At 37.0% G+C, this 26,406-nt stretch overlaps 1 protein-coding gene across 3 annotated transcripts; it reads right to left on the reverse strand.

Moving 5' to 3' along the window:
* Window positions 1–1,598: 1,598 nt before the first annotated feature.
* LOC132185959 (Protein kinase superfamily protein) lies at window positions 1,599–25,666 on the reverse strand. Of its 3 annotated transcripts, none has more exons than XM_059599781.2 (18): window positions 24,800–25,661; window positions 21,488–21,552; window positions 21,181–21,363; window positions 19,703–21,082; window positions 14,098–14,270; window positions 13,617–13,866; window positions 12,567–12,659; window positions 12,344–12,484; window positions 12,117–12,209; window positions 9,205–9,409; window positions 8,772–8,857; window positions 7,195–7,283; window positions 3,429–3,480; window positions 3,275–3,331; window positions 3,004–3,177; window positions 2,810–2,887; window positions 1,969–2,137; window positions 1,599–1,874 (listed from the first exon to the last, which is right to left on the reverse strand). In XM_059599781.2, exons 1-17 carry the CDS (start codon window positions 25,488–25,490, stop codon window positions 2,054–2,056), a joined length of 3,894 nt encoding a protein of 1,297 aa, XP_059455764.1. In that variant the 5' UTR covers window positions 25,491–25,661; the 3' UTR covers window positions 1,599–1,874; window positions 1,969–2,053. The 3 variants fall into 3 exon arrangements, with proteins under 3 accessions (XP_059455764.1, XP_059455766.1, XP_059455765.1); XM_059599783.2 differs by having other exon boundaries at window positions 21,181–21,389; window positions 24,800–24,888; XM_059599782.2 differs by lacking the exons at window positions 1,599–1,874; window positions 1,969–2,137; window positions 2,810–2,887; window positions 7,195–7,283 and having other exon boundaries at window positions 3,087–3,177; window positions 24,800–25,666.
* Window positions 25,667–26,406: the final 740 nt, after the last annotated feature.

Here is a 26,406-nt window from a genome sequence, read left to right on the forward strand (position 1 = left end):
AAAAAATGTATGCTACGGTGCAATATAATGCTCACATTTGGCCCATATTTAGAGAAAGAGAGGATTGAAATTCAAATTTCAAATTTCAATCCTCCCTTTCATGTGATTGTTTACCTGCTATGTCACTAAAAATGGGCCAAATGTGGGTTATATATTGCACTGAAACATTTTTCGAAGGGAAAAAAACAAAACAAAAAGAAGATGATGTGATATCTTGCCACGTAGACTTTTATAGGCAAAATATGAAATTTTTTATTAGATTCTAGCATATCTCTATTAATATTTTCAATAAGTGTAAATATAAATTCTCTCCATGCCAGCAAATTGCATCAGAATGGGCCTCAGCCCATGTGCTTGCTTGCCGACGTCAAGCAGCAACTCTACCGCTTCCCTTGTTAGACTGCATGCATTGAAGACAAAAGTGCGATTTTAAATCAAATCCCCAAAAATGTATTATTAGGAATGCATTTTTTTTAAAAAAAATTTAAAAAAAAAATTGCAATTTGGAAAGGCAGAAAAATATGCATTTTCAAATTGCTGGTGAGGAATTGTGTTTTTTAAAATGCACAATTTTTAAAACTAAATTGCGATTTTAGATGCTAGATTACAGTTTAACAAAATGCTTAATTACATTTTAAAATTAGCTTTTTTAATAGCATGTTTTAAAGTCGTTATTTCTAAATCGTAAATTTTAAAATCACAAACCAAAATGGACCTTTCATCAATAGCTCTCATTCAAACTTAACACCCACAATATAAAGAAGCTCCATGGGTCATGACTCATGAGTTAGGAAATCCCTGTCCTCAATTCTAACAAACCAAATGCAACCATATCAAATAGCATGGATTGATCAATATATACTTATTCTCCAATTCAACTCCATTCTATTTAGCTTCCATGCTGGATTTTAATGCACATCATCCTTCACAGTTGAAACTATCTTTTGAGGCTATGGAGGCCATGAGGCTTACTAACTTACAATGGCTCAAAATAAGGCCCAGGGAAAAAGCAAAGAAAAAGGAGCAAACCCACAAGGCTTTTGTCTTCCTCCTTGGACTAGCTTTCTTTTTAGGGTTAGATCATCAAAGCAGAAGGACCAAAGTGGTATTTAAGCTCTCATTCGAGAAAGAAGACTAAACTTCAGCCCACCATGAATTAGGAAGAATATAGGATTTGTGAATATATATATATATATATATATATATATATATATATACTGTTCTATCATTTGGGAATAAATAAAAATACTGATGAAATTGGTAATTTCACTACCTTTTTTTTTTTTTTTTTTCAAATGAATTAGGCCTGTAAAATGTGCATTGTTGGAGCATTAGTGTATAGCTCGAGGGAAGAGTAAACCACCATCATAGCACCTCTTTTCAAACTCTTTCCGGGATTTGGCTTATGTGATGTAAAAATAACTTCAGGAGATCTTCTGTAGTTTTTTCAACAATCTAAATTTAATTCCAAGCTTTTTATGAAAAAAAGCAAGTAAAATTAAATCCAACCCGTTGAAAAAACTACAACAAGAGATCACCTATAGTTTTTTATAGCACCTAAGCAAATCCCTCCAAATAAAGCATGGGAGGACTTCACATAAGCTCAGAAAAAAGAAAGTTCATAAACTACATGGTAAACTGTACAAAAAGGTGTGTTCTCATTACTATGGAGAAAAAAAAAAAAAAAAAAAAATCAAGGTACACCATGAGAGGAGACTGCAACCAACATTGAGGCATATAAACTAGGGTAAAGGTTCTCAAAATGAAACAAAACAGCTCAACGCTAAAACTGAAACTCCACAGAGTAGGGCATGTTAACTATGTGGAGAGAGCACAATCCCGAACCAGTCTCAGCCTCTCATTTTCTTATATTTCTGCGAATACAACACATCAATCAAATTGCTGCACAACATAATATATATATATACAAAACATGAAATGAAAATCATGAAGGTTTTGAAATCATACATGTACAGGGTATACAACAACACTGATTAGCCCTTCAATCAACCTAATTTCAAAACCCAATCCCAGCTTTCGACGGGAAGATAGGTCATGCATTAGGGTTTGTTGGGTTATCCTCCTTCAAACCCTTAGTAAGCAGATCATAGTTGATTGATGCGAGCTGAGAGAGATTCTGTTAACCACAACAAATAGAAAATTAAAATAAGAGGCTAGATGAACAATATTCTATGAGAAAGTTAAAACATAAAAGACTAGATTAAGGCATGAACAGACATCAGGAAGCCAGAAACATTAGTTAACTCAGGACCATCCTTCATTCTCAAAATTTAAATGAAAGCCACAATATCCACCAGTGTATGACAAAGAACCTCCCAAGACAGCCACTTCATGTACTCATTCCTGAAAGTTAACCCTTGGACCAAGACTCGGCTTCGCCGCAGGTGTGGCCCTCAAGAATTGTTTACACCTAAGGGAAATCAAACATTAGACCTATTGGGGATGCCGCCAAGTTCAAACCCTTCACCACTTGGGCCAACCCTTTGAGGTTCAAAATATCCGCCAGTTTCATCAACACAGAACCAGTTTCACATGAAACACATCCATCAAGGCCAATTTTCTAAACATGGAAAGTGGGACCTCTTATGTAATGGAAATTTTTTACAGGTATCCGCCTCCCTTGGGGCCACACAAAAGAGGTGTCTAATCAGACATTCCAAAAAAGCTTTAAACAATTAAGGCTATTCGCATTCTTACACAGGTGGTTAAGAAACAGAAACATTTAAAGTATCCACCATGCCTATAACAGTTAGAGCAACTTCTGTGGACAATCAGATATAAAAGCTACCTTGAATGAGAAATTACTGAAGGAGTAATTGACTGATGAACCAGAATCAAATTCAGCAAGACCCCCACATTCATCTCCCTGTTTATCAATATGTTGCCAAGAGCAAAGCAACCAATATAAATATTATATAACTACGACAATCTGGGAAGTTCTATCATAATTGTTATGTCCAAAGAGTTCCTAGAATACAATACCACTTCATCCTGCCGATGGCTCAAGCAACTACTGCTGCCACTTAAGCTATCAGCATCACTGGAGTCCTCAGGTTCACTGGGAGGATAATCATGGTCATCCGAATGGTTCCATGAGTAGCGACTTGTGAAGTAACTGGTATCTAGTGCGCTCTCTGAAGAGGGAACAAACGCAGCCTGTAAAAGAGACAAATTTCAAATCATGTAGTCCATCTAACATAGTTAGAAATATTGCATCTATAACTCTATAATTTTATGGATCAGGCAATCGCACCTTCTGCCTGGCAAGCGTGTCCCAGTTGATATTTTTAAAGAATAAATGTTGCTTCACCTGGATCATAAATTTCACTTTTATTAGTTCAACATCTAAGGGTATCATGGAAACATATAAGCAAAAATAATGGTAAAGGGTATTAAGAACCAAATACCTCCGATGCTCCTCTGGCTCCAAGTCTCAGATGAGGATCTTCTGTCAGTAATCTGAAAAATGAATGTACCGCATCTTTGAACTTACTAAATACACATTATCAGAACTAAAATCTATCTTGGTAACGTAAGTACGGAGTCCAGAAGTATAGCCATTACATGAAGAAAATCAAATTAAATCTAGCAATATATTCCCACATAATGGAGTTTGTCTTTTCATATGATTTATTATAATATACATTTATCAGTCAACACTACAGAGAAAATAAAATGTTAAAAGTAGTTGACATTTAACATATAACAAATGCCAATAACTTTGATGTATTGAAATCTTAGCTATCTCATGTTGTATCAGAGTTAATAACTGTTTTGGTTGTGACACGATCATATTACATATAAATTAATCCACATCCACATGTGCACTTACTAATGTGTACTACCAGCAACTGATACAACAAGCATATGATCAATATTCTATTTCAACAGTTCAGTAAGAGCAGTTCATACTGCAGCATATACAAGCAACCATCATAACAACGACATACCCAAGAAAACACATGCACCAGTCACTTTGAATTGATCCCACTTTCCAAAATAAAATTCTTGTATCCAAGTACACACCAAAAACTTTAGACCATCATGCATTACTAAGGACTGAAATAAATAGATTATCGCAAATATTTTCTTGTTTAACTATCAAACTATTAAACTCTCAGTTCAGCATTAATGGTCTATGCGCATACAACCGATAGTTACAACTCACAGCTTTTTCTTTTCATAATGTCAAAAGATTCGATTGCATCGAGTTATATACTCCGGAAGACACAAATCAACCTTTAAGGACAACTCTCTTGCGTAATTCTATCGCACATTGTGAGATCTTTTCATACTCTACTTTTCATCTCTTGTATCTTATTTATTTTATTATTAATTTTTAGATTATAATGATTTTATATCAATGAGAATTTGTGCACCATCCAAAATTATTTCCAACAATAAATATAAAAAATATAGAGTTATATGATTTGTACATTTCTACAAGGATCTTTAGTAAGTGTTTTACACTGTATCGTGATGCCTCTCACGACTAGATTCGAAAGAACTTGACGGTAGTGTTTTATTATAAGAACAACACATACGTGCCCACAATCTAAATGCTGTTTGAGAGAGAATATAAGAGAGAATTGAGAGAGATTCAATATTTTCGAATTCTGAAAAATGGTTGATTGAATTAATTGTTTTAACCTTCATCTGAGGGGTTATGTATAACCAACCAATTGACACAACTTTTAGTTATGGAAGTTACAAATTCAAAGAGATACATCTCTTGGAAATATATGGAAGAGAGAAAAACTTCAATCCGGTTCATCGTTAAAACCCCGCTTTTGCAACTTCCAATAAGAATTTGACACCTCATTTAAAAACACTAAAATATACTAAGACTAAAACACCAGATTACATCTCCGTCTAACCTACCGACCCGTAAACCACCCCACCCCTCCAGCCAAACGCCGCCGCCGGAATCCATGGAGCCACAGCCGGAATCTGCTCAAGAGAGATAGATGATGTTGGTGGCCCAGGCATGCAGGTCTTGGCCAAAGACTCGTCATGGGTCTGCTGACCCACAGCTAGGTCTGGCCGTGACCCACGGTTGGGTTTGGCCATGACCCATGTAAGTCTCGGCGACCCACGCCGGGTCAGCAGCCAGACCCACGGCGGGTCTCTGGCCGAGACCCACGTGCTTGGGCCACCAACATCATCTATCTCTCTCTCTCTCTGTGCGTGTTCCAGCTATGGCTCCATGGATTCCGACAGCGCCGTTTGGCTGGAGGGGTGGGGTGGTTTATGAGTTGGTGGGTTAGAGAGATGTAATCTGGTGTTTTAGTCTTAGTGTATTTTGGTGATTTTAAGTGAGGTGTCAAATTTTTATTGAAGGATGCAAAAGTGGGGTCTTAAGAATGGACTGGATAGTAAGGGCTCTCTATAGAATAACTCCACTGTGGGTATACTAAGGTCTAATTGCTAATATCTCCCAACTATACATCTCTCATATCAATACATCTCTCTTTTATCAATCCCTGACATCATTCATACCTGCAAATAGGTTGTGCGACCGTCGAGCACACCTGTAGAAAGACCGGTTTATATTTATTTGTGTCTATTTATTATTTCGCTCCCCATATGAGAACATACTGCATTCATGGATGCAGTATTTCAGGTTACACAAGCATCTTCTAAAACTCAAAAGAAACTTTGTACCTTATTTCTTATATAGTGGGATCAAGGCTCACACCTTCACCCTCCATCTTGCCACAATGGGAGGAAGCTCCATTTGAGCTAAAGCTTATTAGCAAAATAAACCCGTCTACTTCTAATAATATTTATTAAAAATCTACTTCTAATAAACCGAAAGGAAAAAGAGAATCAGGCTGGCAACAGCCCCTCCCTCCCACCTACAACTGCAATTGAAAATTTACGCTTCAATCATTTATGATTTCTCCCCTTCCCAAATAGTATGATTAGCAATATCAGCATCAACAGATCCAGTCAAAAGCAGGCCCCATTCACGATGAGATCCAATACTATTTCTTTGTTGTGGCAAGTCCACGACAGTTCTTCTTGTCTTGCTTTGAGACATACGCTAGACATTTAATGCTATTTGGTGAGGGAATAAAGGTTAGCCTCTAAAACTTTCCAGAAGTTGGTAGCATATCAAAATTTGAGAAAAAAAAAAATCACAAAATATGACGTCATTATTCTAGGGAAGTGGGCAAGGAAATATCTCCAAACTTTCAACTCATCTCATTTTTTTTTATAAGTACATGAAATATCAATACAAGCGCAAAAGGTGCAACCTAAGCACGTATACAAGAGAAACACTTAGCTAGAAAGAGAAAACAAGTTGAGAAAATATGAAAACTAAGCAAATTAAAATCTAAGGCAGCTGTTCAGAGATAGAGAGTTTGAAGAAGAAAGACTTTGGTTCCGCCACTGTCCTCTCGCAATCTTTAAAACATCTATCGTTTCTTTCTCTCCAAAGACACCACAAAAGGCAGGCTGGAACTAACTTTCACACAGTCACACACTTGGGACTACCTCTCAACCATCTCCAACAAGTGAAAAGGTCTACTACTCTTCTAGGCATAACCCAAGCTAACCCAAGACGACTGAAGATAGCAATCCACAAAGCACTAGTGGTCTCGTAATGGAGAAGAAGATGATTCATAGTCTCCCCACTCCTTTTACACACAACACTAATCAACCACAAAGACACTTTGTTTCCTTAGGTTATCCATGGTTAGGATTTTCCCTGGGACAGCTGTCCAAGCCAAAAAGGCCACTCTCAAGGGGCCAAATACTCTTCCAAGGAAATGGGCGCTCTCATGAGGTACAAGGACACTATAGAAAGATCTCACATCAAACATCCCTCTCTTGGAAGGGGCGCTCTCAACTCAGCTCATTATAGATGCTTTAAGCACTCTAAATTTTTTGCTTTTAAGCTGTTAATAAACTCTACATCATATCACATTAGTCAAGAAAACCAAAGCGCAGTTAAAATAATAATATGACCAAGAATAAGAACTTCTGAACAAGAGTCTCATCGAGTCTCACATGAATTAAAGCCGATCACAAATAACAATTAATAGATATTAATGGTCCTTGTTTTGTAGATGAAAAAACATTATTTATATCATGTAATACTAACTTCAACGTATATTAGATCCTTGAAGATCATCAAATATAATAACAATCAAATGCTGCTCTTACCGATCAATTAGATCTTGTGCTTCAAGGCTCATTTCATTCGGTACCCGGGGCCAAGGTATTTTACGATTGAGAATATTATCGAATATTGTCTAGAAGCAAAAAAAAAAAAAAAAGGGGAGCCATAAGTAAGAACTCAATCAACAACACCCAACTTGATGAACATATACATAAAATTAGTCTAATGCCTTTAGAAGGTTAGTTCAAGTCGAGTCTTCCGGAAACATACTAAAATCAACATTAATATACCCAATCCTATGATGAAGTATTATTTATCATCTACTTTTGAGGAGGAAAACCAATCTTGCAAATAAAAACCAGCTTATCACGCCATAACTTCTAAGTACATGATTTGTTAGAAATGAGGTGGGAGATGGGTCCAATGTCAGGTTGGCATGATTTGGGGAACAGCCCCTGAAGATTTCTTATCTGAACTCACTTAGTATTGCACGTTGTAAGGACGCGTGCGTGGAGGATCATATGCAGTTCCAAAATGAAAATCTTTTCAATGGAATATAATTTTTTCACCAAACTAGTGCATGTTTGGTAGGTGGATTTTATCTCTTCTTTCTTTGAGCTATTGTATTCTCTCTGAGTAAGGCAAGGAGGTGAGAATAAAATATAATGGATCCTTTCTAAAAGGAGGAATTTGAAGTGAGTGTTATCCATTCCTACTAGCTCTTCTTTTCCTTGGAAGAATATTTGGAAAGTTAAGACTCCTTCCAGAGTGACATTCTTTGTGAGAATGGTGATATTAAGAAAAATCTTGACTTTGGATAACCTAAGGAAGATGAACATCATAGTGGTAGAATGGTGTTTTATGTGGAAGAAAAGCGGGAAGTCAATTGTAGGAAGAGAATTATGGAGTTTGCTTTTCCATTTGTTCGGTGTTAATTGGGTTATGCCAAGAAGGTTGAGAGAGTAGTTGGTGAATAGGAGAGGTTAGGTGGGAAGCCATATCTTTTTGGAAGTTTGGAAGTTGACTCCATTGAGTTTAAAATGGTGTATTTAGAGAGAGCGAAATGCATGGAGCTTTGAAGATCTAGAGACTTCAGTGGTAGAACTGAAAAATATTATGTTCAAATCCCTTTACACATGGACAACAACACCATAGTATGCGTTTTTATGAGTTTTTGGACCTCCGTTCTTTTTCTCCCAAATAAGGGTTTTCTCTTGTATTCTTTTTGAATATAAAAGGTTGTGCCCCTCTACGCTTTTCTAATGAGATTGAATTACTTATTAAAAAAAACTTCTAAGCGATCTGAATGAGCCAACCTGTGCAAGGCCACATTCTCTAGTAAGCAGCAATAATAACTTGGATGAGATTTAATGTATTTTCATTGCACCAAGTGGCACTTTTAAAAATTATATGAAATTCTTTCTTATGTCTCAAACCCGTAACTTAGTGTCATAAACAAATCTAATCACAAAGGCTTGCCTACATGTCCCAGACAATATTTTGACAATAATATCACCCAATTTACTCATTGTACAGACAATTACTTTTTAAAAATAATCTCTCAGGCATAGTAAATGTTACTTCCAGCACCAGTGGAGAGTAGAATAAGCAAGATATTAACCTGAGGATGTTCAGCGTTGAAGGGTGGAATGCCAACTATCAACTCAAATAATATGACACCCACAGACCACCAATCAGCAGTTGCACCTGCAGGAAAAAGGTTAAATGGTCTATATTAATCCTACCACTTTAATGCAAGGGAAGAGAATAAACTTCTGCACACGTGTGTATTGGGGAGGGTGGAAGCGTGAAGGTTGAGTGCCGCTTAGTTTTAAAGTTGACTCATCAAAAGTTAAGAGATCCAATCCACTTCATTTGAAGTCTATTCAAAGTTTGAAAACCTTGACTCTTATACCTACTACTAATCCACCTTGCTTAAGCTTTATTTATTTCAAGATTACCAAAGGTAAACCTAAAGTTGAATATAATAATAAAAAATAAAAAAAAATAAAAAAAAACCATAGCACCTTAAACAAAGAAAATGGTATACAAACCATGTCCTGTTCCCAAAAGTATCTCTGGTGCCAAATAATCTGGTGTACCCACAGCAGAACGTTTTTTCCTCCTTTCTCGCTGATGCTCGGATACAGATAACTGAGGTTCATCTTCCCCAAGTAGGGATGCCCCACTGACTGCGGGACCAGACAAGTCATCAGTGCTGTTGATCAGACCAACCTTAGAAAGTCCAAAGTCCGTCAACTGCACAGGTGGAACAAAGGAACTCTTTATAAGTTTCTAGGGAATGATAGTTTTCAATACAAACAAAAACCTACCCATAAAAGCAATGTTCTAAACAGTGAGTCTCAAGGTCGCGTGAACCTAATATATGATTTAAAAAAAGGAGCTTAAAACCAGCTAAGCAAAGGGAAGGCACAAGTTTCTCTTTCTTAATACTAATATTTTCCGTTATCTATTAAAATTTGTGCAAGTGCAAGTTTCTCTTACTTAATGCTAATATTTTTGTCTCATGTGCAAGTGCGTTAAGTTTGAGTCTTGAGAACTGCCTCTTTATGCAAGAACTCTCGAAATGGACCATACACTATTCAACCCTCCTAGGACCATACTTCACCAGGTCAATTCTGAATATTGACCTCTTAAACTTTTATGAATTTAACAAATTGATGCATTAAACATATATCACATTATGTTATGCTAGATCCAGATAACTCATAAAAAGAATTTTTTCCATAATTCCATTGCGTTTGTGTATGGGTGTGGCCGTGAGTGGGTGTTGGGGTGTGTGTGTGAATGTACATAGGCATGCATATATCTGTCTGTACATACATACATACATACATTTTTTTTTTTGGATAGGTATATATACATACATACATAACATATATATATATATATAAAAAAAAAATAGGAAAAGGTAACATACTGCAGAAGCAATGACATATGGCAAAAGCATTTTTCAGAACACTAGACAATAATTTACCAGCTGACAGTGCTCCAAAAAACCAAATGGCACAACTAAGGATCAAATAGCAATATTTTCATGGCTATATTAATGTCTCACGTTGCTGAATAAGGCAACATAGGAAAGACCAGGGAAATGCTTAGCCATGTCTGAAACAGGTAGGGATGTTCGAAAAAACCGCCTACCCAATCCGAACAACCAAACCTGACTGATTTCCACCAGGGTGAGGTCGAGGTTGGGTCAAAATTGAACTTCTAACCTAGAGTCGGGTCAGAAGTCAGTTTAAGGGGCTCGAAAAATCAACAAAACCCAACCCAACCCCCTTTAATATATATAATTCCTTTACCCTTATTCTTAACCTAACCCAATAACCCTAGCACCTTCAGTACTCCTCACTTTGGCCATTTTGGCTTTCTTTCGTACCAAAAAAAACACTTTTCGCCCCTCAAAGGAAAAAATTTAGGCTCTCTCTCATATTCATCTATGCCCCAGCACCGCCCTTACCTCACTGTTCTCACTGCTCACTTTCACAGCCTCGCTTAGTCATTTTCTGTCACTCTGTCTTTCAGGTGACCAAGATCTGCCAATCTTGTGACAGAAAAGCCTTCAGGTGAGCCTTCTTATGACAGATCTGCCGATTTTGTTTTTGTTGACCGGTGTTCCTGAGTTTTTTCATTTTCTTGTTTCAGTTGCAATTCTTGGTTTTTTTGATAAGTTAAAAAAAAAAAAAAAAAAGACTTATCAAAAAAACCAAGAATTTCTTTTTGGTTTTTTTTGGAAAAGACTTATCAATTCTTGGTTTTTTTTCCCCTGAATATCTTGCTGGGTTTGTTGGACTCTTGCTGAATAACATCTGTTTCTTTCTTCAGTTTTTTCCATTTCTTTTTAAGTGTAAGACTTTTTTTTTCACCCAACCAACTTTGTCAGTGTCAAGGTCAGTTTGGCATGATCCGACCCAGCGGTTAGCTCGGCCTGAAATTTTCACTTTCAACCCCTCTGGGGTCAGAAGTTGTAAGTAGTCCAATTCTGAACCGAGCGTATCAGGTTACACCCCAGAAACAAGGGACATTAAAAGGAAGCTTCAACAGCACAACAATTAACATTCATATTTGATATGATATTCTCATATTCTTTTATTTTCCTTGCCGTTCCTTACCACCGCACCCCCAAAAAAAAAAAGAAAAAAAAAAAAGAAGAAGAAACAAAAAAAAAGAAGAAATATTTTCATATAATTTTTGTATCGTTTTGTATCCTTACCATAAGACCATCTCTACCCTTACTTACATTGATTACAAAAGACCTCCTATAAAATAAACAATAGAACCAAAATATAAGGCGGGTATTATATTAAAATAAGGAAAAAAAAAAAAAAAACTTTATTGAATAAAACATTAAGCCAACATTCTATCAACTTTCAATTTTTCACCATAAGCTGCGGCAAAACAGACAGAAAGAAAAAAGATAAAATAAACTAAAAAGAATCACTAGACACCATTCCATCTAATACTGGGGAACTTAACGACAAGCACAGACTACCATCTAATGCACACTGAATGTATCAGACTTTTTTAAAACAATTATTTGGCTGGGTATGAGTAAATTGAATCTAAATACCTTGTTAAGGGCCAAGTCAATATTAAATAGTGAAGTACAATAATCAAATTCACCCGAGTCAACCATAACCAAACAAAAACGGTCCATCTGTTTTTTTTTTTTTTCTCGTTTTCTTTTCTTTCTATGCAGCTGAAAGGAAGCAAAATAATCTTTTATAATGCAATAATTGAAATAAAGTAATTGGCGAATCTTTTGCATCTATTCTGTTGGTTGACCCATTACTAACTCTAGGGGGAACCAATAAATTCGTCATGGTTCTGCTTATACCATCTAATCTATCTATGTTGAGATCAGTAAGCTAGAAACATTAGGATGTGCAACCTCGACAATCTGCCTCAAATAGGAGAACAAAAAAATAAAAGTTATTGTCACCTTAATATGACCATCATGTGCAATCAACAGATTATCAGGCTTCAAATCACGATGAACCACGCGCAGAGAATGTAAATATTCCAAAGCAAGCACCTGTCCCAACTCCCCCCCAAAAAAAAAACAAAAAAGGTCCACAGGTATTAGAATCACGCTATAACATAAACAATAGTCATTTTCTTTCATAAGAATAAGAAATAATCACATTTCAAAAACAAAAATATACTTACAACTTCTGCTAAATATACACGAGCAACATCCTCATCTAAGCAGCCCAAATTTCTCAATAACGAATACAAATCTCCTCCATTTAGATACTCCATCACAAGATACAGGTTGTCACGACATGTAAAAGAATAAAAGAAGCGAACCTGATAATGAACCATTCATGTTATAATGAATTAAAAATTCTCAAGCAAAGGAAAAAATGCTAAGCTAGCTAGACCTGCTCACCACAAAAGGATTGCGGACTGAAATTAAAATATCACGTTCTGCTAATATACTTTCAACAGCATTCTTACGGATCATATCTGCCTTTTTAAGAACCTGTTGCAAATCGCACAAATATCAGATGCAATTAAAAACTAAGATTCTTCACAGCTCAATGACAACATACAAGCATAAAAGTTGGAGTTAGGCTGCCTCATAAAACCTGGCAAAAAAGAACATAAGATACTATTCTCTGATGCACCCAAAACAAAGCATAGGAGAAAAATGAAAACAGAATTCATTAGGCTATGTCAAGAAAGAAAAATCTGGGAAGATAAAACCACAAGTGAAACTTAAATATGTAAAGAAAACAACAAAACGAAAGATTAGAAGAAGCTTCTCAAACAAATCTATCTCCCACCTCATACCTCACAAATTTAGAAAAACCTTCCCACCCCTTCCTTACACATTTCCTCACTTCTGCACAAAAAGGCCCTGCAACCTCCCCGCAAACTATCATATTTATTGTCCAGCACCGATCTCCATAGAACCTCCCTCTCCATAGCATACGCTACAATCACTTAGAGTACAGATTTTTGACAACTTCACTAAATGGAACTTAAACTCATCATCATATCATTGTAATGGGGTTAACAACCATTTGAACCAAAGGCCTCTCGCATGATAATGTGGTAAATGTTAGAACGTTCATAACATCTCGCAATGTACCAATACAAGGTCTGTGCCAAATTATTAGGCAATGAGTCAAACTATGACAAATTTCCATTTACCCTGAAAAAAAAATGCGTCAAATTTTATTTAAGAAGTGCACAAGCAACCATTAGTGGTCCCACATAGGTCACTTAAAATGCAGATTGTTTAGTTTGAAGAGCGGGAATAGGAATGGGGATGAAGGGCACTATATTCTATTTATTGTGATGCATAATAGTAACCTATGTGCTTATCAAAAGATCATAGTAACCCATGCAGATCATACTGGTAGGGCATGATTTATTGAGGATAAAAAAGTTCTAACTTCAAAAGAAGTAATAGAAGCAACAGCAGACTTGGTACCTTTATCGCAAATAGGTCCCCTGTTGTTCTCTTTTTAGCCAAGAAAACCCTTCCAAATGCTCCACGACTGATTGGCTTTATAATCTCAAAGTCATCTATAGAGGTACGGTCCTTGGATGAAGAATGTATAGGGCTTGTTCTCAAGCTTCGAACCACATCATCCTCCAAAGGAGCGTCTTCATGAATTACAGTACTGGTTATGTCAACCTTTTCATCATCCACCATCTCACAAAGCTGCAAATACTTCTCCCTAGAAAATCATAATTTACCACGTTAATAATTTCACGTACAGAATCAATTTAAACCCTTCCAATCAGAAGCCATGGGTACAGATACTTCAGCAATAGAAAGTGCTGAACAAACTTTTTTTTTGATAAGTAAAAGTGCTGAACAAACTTTTCAGAACCATTCATAGTAAATCTGATGCCCTCTGTGATTTTTAATTTGAAACATTCAAGAAATACAGCAGCAAAGTACTCACCTAATCAACTTCTCAATGCGTGCCCCAAATGTCGCCACTGTAAGCGCATCAACCTTCCTGCGGTCAATGACAACCCTCAAGTCTTCAAGACAAGTTAATAAATATGGTAAAGTGCGATCATCATCCAAAGGTGTATTTGCTACACATCTTGCAATATCAGCAAGTTCATTCATCTGCATTGACCATAAGGAATTTTAAAAAGACAACATAAATAGTGAAACTTTTACACAGACTAATGGTTGGGTATCAGCAAGTCAACAAAGTGAGAATTCAAACAACTACCATGTGGAACACTACTACAAACTATATAAAAAAACCAACATGCATTTGCAGTCTTATTATATATTTTAGCTAATATAGATTGACTCTGCCCATAAGTTCATAAATCAAACAACATACCTTTCTACAAATTCAAAATGTACAAATGCGCTAATAATATAAGCAAACAGTACGTTGGTACAGAAAGACCAAAGACGACAATCTAAATCACATTGTCAACAGAGCTACCATTATTTGATGGTCCCTTCTATCTCCTTCAGAATGCCATTTTAGACACAAAAATAAATAAATAAAAACTGCAATTGAATGATTAACAAATACCTACACCTTGGGAGTAGACCTTATTGCCTTGCACCACCACTCAAACTGCATATAGAGCTGCTAAAAAGGTCCATTTGCAAAATAACTTTGGAATAACCTTTTAGACAGATCTAAAGTTTGGAATCAAAGTATGGGTTCATATCTTTTGATGCAATGTTGCTCGAGAAATTATTTCCTTTTCTTTATGGGCTTGGGTTGCCAAGGGAGCAAATAGGTGCTAATTTACAGGTAGAAGCAACTTTTTCCTGGAATGTACAATGCTAAATTATGAGAAAACAGTACATAGTATGCCTCTGTTTTTAAAGGTCCATCAGTTTTGGAGATGTGTATCATTTGACAATAACCATGTCTTTTCTTGGTCATCCTTTCTTTTATATATATATATATTATCTTTCAACAGCTTTCTTTTTCAGATTTATTAAAAGATTTAATAAAAAATATCTAGGGGAAGGGGCTTGAACTTTTGACCTTGTGGTAACAGCCACACACTCTAGCCCAAATATGCTTCTCTTTTCAATAGGTATAAATTTTTTTACCAGAATGAAGAAAAATGTGACATGTGGACTGGAACAACTACGTGGTCAGAGAACACAATAAGATGGGATACACTTCCACAGCTGATACAGACTATAATTTTTTTTAAAAAAAAAAATATATATCTGAAATAGATTATTCAACTATTGGTTAGGATAAACATTGGCCACAAAGAGGCAATTTTTTTTTTTTTTTTTAAAAAAAAAAAAAAAAAAAAAAAAAAAAAAAACATAATAGGGGGCATAAATATCCTCCACCTCCCCAACCCACCCCACAGACAAAAAAAAAAAACCAAAAAAAAAAATTAAACATAATAGGGGCATAAATATCCTCCACCTCCCCAACCCACCCCACAGATTTTTTTTTTTAATTTTTTAATATAGCCTTGCAAATAGAAAAAATAATGGAAGAGGGAAGTTTTTGTGATAGCCAAACTTGTTATGCAACTAAACTGCAAATCGGTAGGGAATTAAAAATCTGACCCTCACATGAGAAGGAACACATTACAAAGAGAAACGAAATAATAATGTAACTAGTAATAATAATAATAATAACAATAGTAATGATGATAATCCAACTGATCCTAACCATCAATACCCTCAACAATTATAGTAAAAAAAAAGGAAAATTACAGTTTACCCTCCAAAGTTGACAGCGTTTTTCAATTCAAACACTAAAGTTTCAATTTTTGCAATCCACCCCCACAAAGTTCCAATTTTTTTTCAATTCGACCAATATTATACCAAAATTCTCATATTGCCCCTAATTTTTTTTTAAAAATTTTTTTTATGAAGAAAAAAAACAAATTTGGGGGTGCAAAAATGGCCAGATGGCCAAAGGGGTGGCTACGGCCACCCCGAATTTTTTTAAAAATTTTTTATAAAAAATAAAAAAATAAAAATTAAGGGCAATATGGGAAGCTTTGGATACAATTGGTCAAATTGCAAAAATTTGGAACTTTGGGGGGGTAGATTGCAAAAATTGAAACTTTAATGTTCGAATTGAAAAACGCTGTCAACTTTATGGGGGTAAACTGTAATTTTTCCTATAAAAAAAAGCTCATCATTTTAAATTAAAATAGTCTACGCTATTTATGTTATTATTACAAGTGTCACATCAAACCTAATCTGTCTCAATAAGCCACAATTGACAATGTTGTGTAGGAACGATCTTGTGCGAAGTGGAAATCATTAAAATTATCATCAACTATGAAACTAAACTCACTGCAATATTATAAATTCAAAATTGAATTCAGCCACCTTGAGAAAAAGTAAAGTCAACCCATTTTTCAAAAATAATAATAAAATATATATTTTCCTAGAAACAAGAAGCATTGCTACACTATTGGGAAACCATAATCAAGGGACTTTTTGCTGGTGAAGCATTGCTACACTATTCTAGGTTGTGGGGTTTCCTCTTTGCCAGTGAAGACTAAGGCGAAGCATATTTGGGACAGCGTTATTGAAAAGATAGCGCGTCGGTTGGCTAGTTGAAAAATGATGTACTGGTCCAAGGGTGGTAGGGTTAACCTTATGAAGAGCACACTTTCTAACTTGCCTACGTATTTCATGTTCCTCTTTTCTATCCCAGTGAGTGTTGCCAACCGTATTGGGAAGCTCGACCGTGATTTCTTATAGGGTGAGCTAGGTGAAGAGTTCAAATAGCACCTAGTTAGCCGGTCCAATATTTGTTTGTCGTTCTCTAAGGGAGGAATGGGAATTCGGGACTTACTTTCATTTAATCGTGCTCTCTTAGGTAAATAGCTTTGGCGCTATATGCATGAGAGAGAGGCTTGGTGGAGAGCGGCTGTGAACTCTAAGTTTGGCAATGCATGGGGTGGATGGTGTTCTATTGAGCCTTCTGAAGCGTTTGGGGTGGGGTTATGGAAGAACATTATGAGGGGTTGAATAAAATTTTCGTGTCAGGCCAAATTCGAGGTGAGAGATGGCTCCAACATTAGGATTTGACATAGTCAATGGTGTGAGGATGTGGCCCTTAAGGAAGCCATTCCAGATTTAAATGGCATAGTGGAGCAGTGGAATGTGAACTTTGTTAGAGAAGCTCCTGATTGGGAGGTGAATGTTTTTGTCTCATTCTTCAGGATGTTGTATTTAGCTAGAGTGAGACAAGGACGTGAAGATAAGCTATGGTGGGTCCCCTCCAAAAGAGGATTGTTTAAGATTAGATCCTTCTATTATTCCTAGGTTTGTAGTGAAGGTTTGTCGCTTCCCTTGGAAGAGTGCTTGGCAGACTAAGGCTTTGTTGACGGCAGCCATTTTTGCTTGGTTGCCAGCTTTAGGTAAGATCCTTACCATGGATAACCTCAAAAAGTGGTATGTTATTGTGGTGGACAGATGTTGCCTGCGTAAGAGGAATGCGGAGTCCATGGACCATCTTCTTCTTCATTGATTGCTTATGCCATTTTGACAAGAACCTATTTCACGTGGTCCAATCGTCGGACATGGTCCAGAATGTACATAAGAGAACCCCTAATTTGAAGGGGCGCAACTCTAGTACATAGGAAGTACATAAGAGAAACCCTAATTTGAAGAAAAAGGCGAACACAAATTCAAAAAATCTGCAAAACTAGAAACGAGCAAACTATGATGTGCACATATCCAAGTATAGAAAGTGTTAAACATAATCTTCCGCAACTCTATCACCAGAGTCTTTACATCTTCAAAACTCTAAGCATTCCTCTCTTGCCAAAAACACCACATTAAACACAATAGAATCAACCCCAATACTTTCATAGTTGTACCATGTCCAACTGTCCTCCCGAACTGACCAACAAGTTGATCACCCTTTTTGACATAACCCACTCTACACCAAACAAATTAAGAACAGAGCTCCATAATTCCCTACTACTTCACAATGAATTGGTAAATGATCAATGAACTCCCCACTCTTCTTGCACATGCAACACCATTCAACCATCACAACATTTCTTTCTCGAATTATCAAGCGTCAATATTTTTCCTATTGATGTTGTCCACACAAAAAGGCCACCCGTGATGGCGCCTTGACTCTCCATATACTCTTCCAAGGAAAAAATGATCCATTATGGCTAGTAACACTTGATAAAACAACTTAACTTCAAACTTGCTCCTTTTGGAAGGACTTCATCCTATTCTATCCTCCTCTCCTTGTCTTAGTTTGAAAGAATACAGACTCTCAAAGAAAGATACTACTACCTCCACGTCCCAATCCGAAACTGGTCTAGTAAAAATTACATTTCACTAAATAATCCCCTCTCGAACCTGCATGCTATCCGCCACCCACGCATGTTTTCTCTGAGTATAAGAGATTTTCAACAGACTATCTCCACACCACACATCATGCCAAAAACTAACCTTTGGCCAGTTCGAGAAATAAAAGAAACCAATGTCCTAAAACCTTTGACCGAATCTCAAACACCTTTCCTTCTACGTAGAAAAAACCCAAATATCCCATGGTAATCAACACCGTCAACGGCCTAAACCAGGCCTCTGTACCGCTCCCTCACGAGCCAACACCATTCACAGCAATCCCATCATTTCAGACATATGATGTTTCTAAAAGTAGCCACATTACTAATTACCTATCCCAAAAATTTCAATTTTCATTTTTAACAAAAAAAATTGGATTGGTACAGATCAGTCAAATCCAGTATCAAAACCAAACCTTTTAAATCAGGCTGGTGATTGGCTTTGTGTCAGACATTGCTTTATTGCATATCATCGATAATCAAATCCAAATTCAGTTCTTAAATCTAATTCTGGACATCAGTTTCTCTTGTATTATTTGTTTACATTTTATCTACCTACTAATATTACACATGGGCACATGCGTACAAACAGAATATATGTGTTTCAGAGAAAATGTCCGGATTTATTGAGGCATGTCCTTGATATCAGAGCTCTTATAAATGAGCTTTAGGACTACTTAAATGTTGTTGATCCGCACTGATGAGAAACATTCGCTCTGTTATGTTAAGAGTTTTCTTCTAAGCCACTTTAGGATAAAAGAGCAGTTAAATGTTATTTGAGACATCTCTTGACAATCTTTTTTTGATAAGTAATAATGATATAAAAAGCGCAGAGGGGCGCAACCCACATACACGGGAAAGCCACAAGCTAAAAGGTTGAAGCCATAGCCGTCTCTTGACAATATTATAGATGTTCTTTCTTCATTTCTCCCATTAAATGTGAAATCCACAAGCTAAAAGGTTGAAGTTTGAAAGTTTTAATTAAAACTCGATTGAGATACCAGCTCTCTGTTTTTTTCCTGGCTTGGTAATTAACTTGGACACCTAATGGGATGTGAACCCGCAGCCTCGACCACCAGAAGATGGTTATGGGAGATTAAAATGACATTAGGCCCTAAGGCTATTGGCAAATGAAAAACCAGGAAATCACATATTTCACCACTTATAGTAATGAGTGGTACTGCAACTCCCCAAACAACGAACCAAATAAGACAAGGTAAATACCTGTGGAACATCATCATGCTCAGAGTAGGCACCCTTTCCTGCCAAGAGCAAGTCAATCTGACTGGTCCTTGGTGTCAACAACGGAGACCTAGGTGTCATGCTACCAGCAGATGATGTTGTCATTCCTTGATCAGATTTTGGGCCAAAACGAGTTTTACATGTCATTGAAGGTAAACCTTTCATATCATCCATTAACACAGAATTATCAGTTTCAGGAAAACAATCAAGCATGTCCTCTGAGCCTCTACGGGACCAATCACTGAGTTTTGGAGAGAGAATATCAGATTCTTCTGTCACGCTTGAATTTGATACTTTTGCAACATCTGGACTTCCTACTACATGTTGAATATCCTTCAGTGCAAATGATTCCATCATCTTCTCAAGACTTTCGGAAATTCTGACAAGACGCTCATTGACACTTAGACCCTTCTTATCACATCGATCAGCAATGGCACAAATTCTTGAATGGTCTTCCACATTTGAAGTAGGGACCTCCTCCTCACAAATGCGACATATTATTGAACTTTCATCAGAAATATTTTGCTGATCTCCCCAGTAACCCCAAGAAACTTTGTGCTGGTGCTTTGAAGTATGTTCAAGAGAATCTTTCGCAGAAGGAAGCTCGGGAGGCTTAGCAGGATCCAAATCTGTGTCAGAAATCCCCCTCCTGTTGGTTAATGTCTTGAAAGATTCACTTTTACCTTCATTCTGCTCCTTCAACGGAGCAGCTTCTTTTGTGCTTTTTCCTGCTGGAGATGGAAGTTTCTTCCACGAAGCAATCCGGTTCCTGCCTGAGGGAGACTCCAAGTTCTTTGAAGTGTCATCTGCAGGAGGTAAGAGAAACTTTTCTGGCTGTATGACATGGTCTCTCTTCCAATCCAAGCCATGCTGCTCCTGACTGTAAGATTTCCTAGCTGAAAGAGCCTTTGAGACCTTTGTAGCACTAGAAGTCTTGGACTCCCTTCCCATGCTGGGAGGAATTCGTTTTTCCACAGGATGCAGGATGCTAGATTTACGAAAGTGAATAACATGTTCATCCTCGGCCAAACTTTCTTTGTGGAACTGCAACAATCTGGTACACCTTGTGAGAATGAAAAGCATTCGGGTATGAAGCTGTTTCAGCATACCCGGTGGAAGTTCTTGACGCCTATCATCCAATTCCTGAACTATGCTTTCACATTGAAGCCAAAACTCCCCAGGAGATGTCATAGCACAGCTCCGAGCCAAAACCAGCAAGTCCTCAATAGTTTCCTGCCAGTCAGGATGACTATCTGCATTTTTTTCAAGAATTCCGACCAGATCTGCTGCAAAAATAGCCAGATCATTGTTTACTTCTTCCTTTGCTTTGTCGAATTTTGCCCGTATGACAACCAATATTTCCTGCATAGAACAGCAGGGAAATAAAAAAATAAATGAATCTTCCCGAGCTGTATTTATCATTTGCAAGAAAATTTAATGCAAAAGAGAAACTTAAGTACCTCCAAGTTATTTAAGCCTCGAGGCTTCCAAAATGGGAAAGGGCGAACACCCTTGGAATTTAGTTCATGAGAAAAACTTTTGATATCAGCAGGAAACCTCTTTCTAGGTGCACTTGTAACACGTAGTATGGCTTGAAAACGGGGAGACTCAGACTCCTTTGGATTGTCACAGTCATATGCAGTCTGGAAGCAAATATTCAAGCCATCAACTATATTGTGAAAAGTAAATAATGAATAGAAAATATAATCACTAAATCAGATAAAACAATTGCATGGTTATCATCAATAAAAATATTTTCACCAGTACCTCTGGTGTACAAACATCTGGACTGATTAACCCTCCAGACTGACCCCATGATGATTCATAGCGCCCTGGTAGGTGATTCAAAATATCAAAAGCAATTTTTGAGAAACACGTAACAAATATGCCAGTTAGTTAGAAGAAATGAAACCACAACTGAATCGTTTCAATAATTGAATCTATCATAGAATGACCAAAGTTTAAAATGATGCAAAAGTTCTAATCTTGCATACACCCTAAATAAAAGCAGTATATTTTATTTGGAAAAAAAGCGAGGCAAAGAAGAAGAAAAAAGATTTTCAGCAAAATATTTGAATGCAAAAGTAAATGCCTACGCCCACAAGAGAAGGTTCATATCAACTTCTGGAAATGTGTATTTTCAGGTCAGCAGCATGTCAACCACTTTTCTTTCTATAAATTAGGCAAATTAGACAGTAGGTCCAAAAATTGTTATTTGATACTATAACAGATGTGCAGCAGAATAAGTGGGACAAGTTATGCTCCGAAAACAATGTACCATGAGTACCATGTTAATTAATGGGACTCTATTTGAGCTTGTAATAGGAAAAAAAGAATCATACCCTGGAAAATCAATTCCATTTCCTAAACATCTCAATTCCATTTAAAAGGAAAACACAATAAATGGGGGAAGATTTGCGAAGCAAAAATGCAAACGACCAAGAAACATGTAGCAATTGCACCTGAAATTGTGATACATAGTCCCTTTTTTTTCTTTTTTTTTTCTAAGCAATATACAAGGGAAGGGAAAAGGGGAAGAATACATCAAACCAAAACCCAGAAAAGGGCTAGGCAACATAACAATAAGCCCAATATTACCAAGTCAGTGCAGTAACAACTAAATAAAGAGAAAAATCTGCATGTTATTTGAGCTGAGCCGGGCTCAACTCAAGCCAGGCTATTAAATATTAAGTAACTAGATAATATGTTAGTCTATGAACTAACTAGATAGTATGTTGACTAATACATACATATAAATATTAAGTAACCTATATAACATATATTACTTAATTACTAATATGCATACTTAAATTTATATAACTAATTTTTAGTAATATATTAATATATATTTGTATATGTATACAATATATATGAACGAGCTAACGAGTTGGGCAAACGATCTCGTCAAGCTTTTAAAACAAGCTAAGCTCACGAGCCCCTATCAAGTTTTCAAGAGAGAGTCGAGTATATGTCATTTACTAATCGAACATGTTTCTATAGTAACGAGCGGGTTTGTACAGTATCAAGCTCGAGTTCGGGTCGAGCTAAACCGAGTGGGTTATCGAACAGACAGGTTTATTTACAATCATACATGCAGCACATGCATGCCAAGGAGGCGCATGGAGTGCACGCATAGAAGTGGATGGTGTCGATTGGAATGGAGGAGACCAATGAAGGCAAAGAGGTGGCGCGTGTGCTGAGAAAGATAACAAAACCCCGTAGATTCGATGGTGTTGCAGATGAAAACCCAAGAAAACAAGAGAGAGAAAGAGAAAAACCACCAAGGGAGGAGAAAGGAGGGAAAAGAAAGGGAGATCCACTAAGAGGAGAAAAACAACCTCATAAGGAGACGGAGAAAGAAAACCACAAAGGTTTTCTGGAGCTTCTCTCTCTTCAAACAAGAGAGAGAAGAGTAAGAATTTTTGTATTTGTAAATTTGTACTACATGTCATATATTACCACATTTTCAGGCTCTCATCATTTGCATTGCTATCTTCCATTAGTTTCCATCCAAATATCCTACTCATCACCATTCCTCTCACAAAGTTTGTTTTCTTATGATGGTTGGGGAAGAAAAACACCTGGAAAGCACAAACCACCTGGAACTTTTCCTAGTTTGTTCAATACAAGTATGCATCCCCTAGAACATTTACAAATCACATTTATAAGTGAGCCATACACCCACAAATAGAAATCAGAAACTAAGATAAAATAAAACTCCACATATCTCTATATCTAGTTCAAAATTACATTTTCTCTCATAGCATTTCCAACATCTACTCTACATGGACCTAGTCACTCTTGCTCATAGATAACTTCTGTTACAATTTCATTGCTTCATTTTAAGAGTTTCATGATTTTTTTCCCTCTTGTTCAAAGACCGTAAGAACAATGGATTAAGATATGTAGCTTGACACCCTATACATCACATACCTTTGTAGTCTGCTCATATAAGTGTAAGAAAATGGCACTGCTGAAAACACTTAGCAAGTTGAGACAACTTCAAGACTTAATGTTTTTGTTTTGTGAAATACCCAAATTTAAATTCTTTCAATATCCTGGTATCCAGCCCTTATACTATTCTGTTAAAATCCTCAACGAAATGGATGACACATAAATATAACAAGTATAGTTTCTGAGAATATTTGTAATCTTTATCTAACCAACTCCGTTATTCCTTCATCACACCATGTGTAGGTTAGATCAAGCACAATAATAATGTACTAATATGGCACCTAAATCAAACTTTTTTACTTTAAGAATATGTATTTATATTTTACCAAAAATTATGTCAGTCAATGCTCAGGGGCATTTTCCAGTTTGAGATTTTTTATTTAAATATTAATGTATTTAAATATCCTAACCATTTTTTTTTTTTAGGATATGGTTTGGATATTGTTGTTTGGAACCATATTCAAACAACAATAATGCCCTATCATAGGAATTTTAACTTTTATCAGTACAAACTCTAAATAATGAGTAACTCTCATGATTTAAATGTCCCACAAACCAACCAGGCCCCAGTAACGAAGATTGACAGGGAGAGAAAGGAGGAATAGGAGAAGACAAGGGGGCTGCTAAGATTAAACCATGAGTTTAAAAAGTAAGCCACGTAGCAATGGCTTTGGTAGCATCTAACAGAACCCACCCATGAAATCCCTCCCGAGAATATCCTACCATGTCTATAAACACAATGTTGGAACCGATGCTCAATTCTACAAAATGGGCGCACATATAGGCCGTTTTCAAGAGCTCCGTTACTCAACTTCTCACACTACCAAAATGTTAAACTCTCAAATTAAAAACAAAATCTACCTGAACATTCTTCAACTACCAAAACGCTAAATTCTCGGTTAAACAATAACGAAATTGGACATTCTACCCTGCACGAACTCATTTGCAAAATCCCACAAATACAAACTTAATGAAAGAACAAACAGATACAAAACATACACATATGGAAAAACCATGGCAATCCAATCGATCAAACGAACAACAAGCTCGCATTCGTGCATAAACAGCGAGTACCGCTTGATTGCTAAAACAAGTAAAGATCAAAGAGAAAACAAAAACCCATACCAGCTTGAGAGGAGGACTCCCCATTCTGTAACCTCGAGCGCCCCACCACGTTGGGGCTCTGGTCCCTGGACTGCGCACTCCCAGTGGACATACTATCCGAATTGCTCCCATTATCCACCCAATGCTCTTGGAACCCCAACATCCTACTACTCGGCCCCGCCACCTCCTTCTTCTTCCCTCCACTCCCGGAACCCGTACCGGAGCCGGCATCGGCGTTTCCGGGCCTGGACAAATTACTGGCGCCGAGCGCGGAGCCCTTGTCGCCACCGCCGCCGCCTCTAAACCCAAAAAAGCTCTCCTGCGGCAACGGCCCTGATCGAGTCTTTATCCTATTCAATCCCAGAGACGACGCCAGTATCGGCGACACCTGCGAGAGAGGCTCCGCCGGTGTAGCCACCTTCTTCTCCTTGGACCCAGACCCCGACCCGAAAGTTTTAGTGGGTTTTGACGGGGTTTGAGTTGGCGTTATAGTTTGTTTGTCCTTGGAATCTTTCTTCTTGAGTCCATCTTTCGCTTGCGTCTGGCGGAAAGTAGAGGGGTTGTCGTCCTTGGAGGAGGATTTGGGCTTCTTCTTGTCAGATCGGAGCGGGGAGTTGGAGGCGAGGGATCGGGGGGAGTTGGAGTTGGATCCGTCGGGGCTGGAGGAGTCGGATTTCTTGGAGGAGGAGAAGAAGCGCCCCTTGAACACCATTTTGCAGTTTCAGAGCCCTAGCATAGCACCAGGGCTGCTGAGACTGACATTGAAGATGAGGAACTGGAATTCTAGAGAGAGAAAGTGAAGGAATTGAATTCTAGAGAGAGATAGAGAGAAGATGGTGGCTTTTTGTCTTGGTTGTCTGAGAGTAGATAGAGAAAAAAATGGGGTGAAGACTGAAGCAACACGGAAAAGAATATGACTGAAAAGGGAAAGGTGGGTGAAGTTTACAAATGGTAAAAACAATGTTCCACATTTACCGCTATCCATTATTTCAAACCCTCTAAATACATATAGCTCTTTTTTTTACCCATAAATGCATTCATTCTCCTACAAATTTTACCCGAAAAAACGATCGTAAAACATGCAGTGAATCATCAAATCTATAAATTTACTGCTATCTATAATTTGAAAGTCCTCAAGATCACTCTCATAATTCTTTTTTTAACCCATAAATGCTTTTTGGTTTTTGGGTAAATAGAAATTTACGGACAAAAATTAGCTACAAACCAATCTAATAAAATGATATGTGTCTTATATGTTATAGTGCAATAAAAAGACAATAAAGTCCTAGGTGGCAAGAGATTATAAGCCAATCAATAGGTGGGACCGCAGCAACTACCGATGGAGCCTATAACCTTTTGCCACCTAGGACTTTTATGGGCCAAAAATTGTATTTTTATTATACTATAGCATTTCTCATTAAAAAAACATATGTTTCTCGCATGCTAAGAAACACATATCACTCTATTAAATTAGTTTGTAAAAAAATAAATTGTAAATCAGTTTATAACTAATTTTTGTCCGAAATTTACCCTTGGTTAACATAATCTAACATTTATGGTTGGCAATTGGCATCCATGTTTCTAGGAATGTAATGTCAATTTCTCTTTTGGGAATGTAAGAGATTCTC

This window comes from Corylus avellana, chromosome 7 (genome assembly GCF_965113065.1).
Source record: "Corylus avellana chromosome 7, dhCorAvel1.hap1.2, whole genome shotgun sequence".
In the NCBI taxonomy this organism is placed as follows: Eukaryota; Viridiplantae; Streptophyta; class Magnoliopsida; order Fagales; family Betulaceae; genus Corylus; species Corylus avellana.

What these genes read in the sequence shown, in the direction of transcription:
- LOC132185959 (XM_059599781.2), bottom strand. Translation starts at nt 25,490, where the DNA reads ATGGTGTTCAAGGGGCGCTTCTTCTCCTCCTCCAAGAAATCCGACTCC. An exon ending in GAGCCAGAGGAGCATCGGAG is followed by an intron (nt 3,332 to 3,428) that starts GTATTTGGTTCT and finishes TTTATGATCCAG; the next exon opens with GTGAAGCAACATTTATTCTT. An exon ending in TCAGTAATTTCTCATTCAAG is followed by an intron (nt 2,138 to 2,809) that starts GTAGCTTTTATA and finishes TGTGGTTAACAG; the next exon opens with AATCTCTCTCAGCTCGCATC.